Consider the following 1417-nt stretch of genomic DNA (forward strand, 5'->3'; position numbering starts at 1 on the left):
ATAAGTAATTCAATATTTATTCTCTTAGTTAATGCTATTTAGTATAATCATTTAGTTAAATCAAAACTCAATTTGTTACTTGTCTTAGCATTGAGCGATAATCATACATTGTTACATAAGTGCATAATCTGAACTTAACCTAAACCAGTCCTGTGGGAACGAACTTGACTTATATCTTATACTACTTGTGATCACGTGTGCTTGCATGTATTTTCGCGTGTATTTTAGTGCAAACAAGTTTTTGGCGCCGCTGCCGGGGACTCGGTGTTAATTTTTAGTTTATGTGCTTGACATCAGTGGTCGTTAAAGTTCACTGACTCGGATTCTTTTACTCTCACGGTTTACTTGTTTGTGTTTAAGGTACTCGAGAGAACGTGTATGCGAACACATTTTCAATCTCTTAAGGAAACTATTGAAGAAGTGGAAGAAGAAGTTCTTGAAAAAGTTGATAAAGTTGAAGAAGAAAGTGAAGAAGAAGAAGTAATCATTATAATGGGAGATCCAGCAGCAGCAACGAAAGCGTTGAAAAAGTATTCTCAACCAATGATCATGGACATTCAATCGAGCATTTTCAGGCCATCCATTGCGGATAATACCTTCGAGATTAAGTCTGGCACGATCCAGATGGTCCATAACTCAGTTCAGTTTTGGGGTGCTCCAACAGAAGATCCTAACATGCATATTAGGGACTTCATTAAGATCTGCGACACTTTCAAGTTCCACAATGTTTCTGAAGATGTTGTGAAGCTGTGGCTTTTCCCATTCTCTCTGAGGGATAAAGCTAAGTGTTGGTTGCATTCTCTACCAGCAGGTTCTATCACTACTTGGGAGGATCTTGCTCAGAAGTTTCTTACTAAATTCTTCCCTATAGCTAAGATAGTTGCAATCAGGAATGCCCTTACTCAGTTTGCGCAACAATCGGGAGAATCTATATGTGAGGCTTGGGAGCTCTACAAGGAGATACTTAGGAAGTGTCCTCATCATGGAATGCTTGATCAGATGATCATCAATTGCTTTTATAATGGGTTGGGAGCACAGTCGAGACCTATTCTTGATGCAACATCTGGTGGAACTCTCTGGGCTAAAAGCTATGAGGAAGCTTATGAGCTAATCGAGATGATGGCTGCGAACGAATATCAGAACCCAACCTAGAGAATGCCACAGGGAAAGGTAGAAGGAATTCTTGAGGTGGATACAGCTACGGCTATCACTGCTCAGCTAAAGGCGATAGCTATGAAAATCGATTCTCTGGCGAACTATGGAGTTAATCAGATAACCAGTGTTTGTGAGCTATATGCAGATGCGCATGTGACGGAGCATTGTGCTATACCTGTGAATCAGCTCAGTTTGTGAGCAACTTTCAGAGGCTGCAGCATCCAGTTCCTGCCATGTACCATCCTAACAACCGTAATCATCC

General features: G+C 40.6%; 1 protein-coding gene and 1 non-coding gene across 2 annotated transcripts; one reads left to right on the forward strand and one right to left on the reverse strand.

Annotated features, from left to right (window-relative positions):
- Positions 1-492: 492 nt before the first annotated feature.
- On the forward strand, positions 493-1152 carry LOC141685326 (uncharacterized). The gene is made up of 2 exons (XM_074490434.1): positions 493-716; positions 891-1152. The coding sequence occupies exons 1-2, from the start codon at positions 493-495 to the stop codon at positions 1150-1152; spliced, it is 486 nt and encodes a 161-aa protein (XP_074346535.1).
- LOC141688708 (small nucleolar RNA R71) lies at positions 883-989 on the reverse strand. Its single transcript, XR_012562141.1, has one exon. It is a non-coding gene; the product is annotated as a small nucleolar RNA R71 (small nucleolar RNA).
- Positions 1153-1417: the final 265 nt, after the last annotated feature.

Source organism: Apium graveolens, chromosome 9, assembly GCF_009905375.1.
Source record: "Apium graveolens cultivar Ventura chromosome 9, ASM990537v1, whole genome shotgun sequence".
In the NCBI taxonomy this organism is placed as follows: domain Eukaryota; kingdom Viridiplantae; phylum Streptophyta; class Magnoliopsida; order Apiales; family Apiaceae; genus Apium; species Apium graveolens.

What these genes read in the sequence shown, in the direction of transcription:
- LOC141685326 (XM_074490434.1), top strand. Translation starts at nt 493, where the DNA reads ATGGGAGATCCAGCAGCAGCAACGAAAGCGTTGAAAAAGTATTCTCAA. An exon ending in AAGATCTGCGACACTTTCAA is followed by an intron (nt 717 to 890) that starts GTTCCACAATGT and finishes AGTTGCAATCAG; the next exon opens with GAATGCCCTTACTCAGTTTG.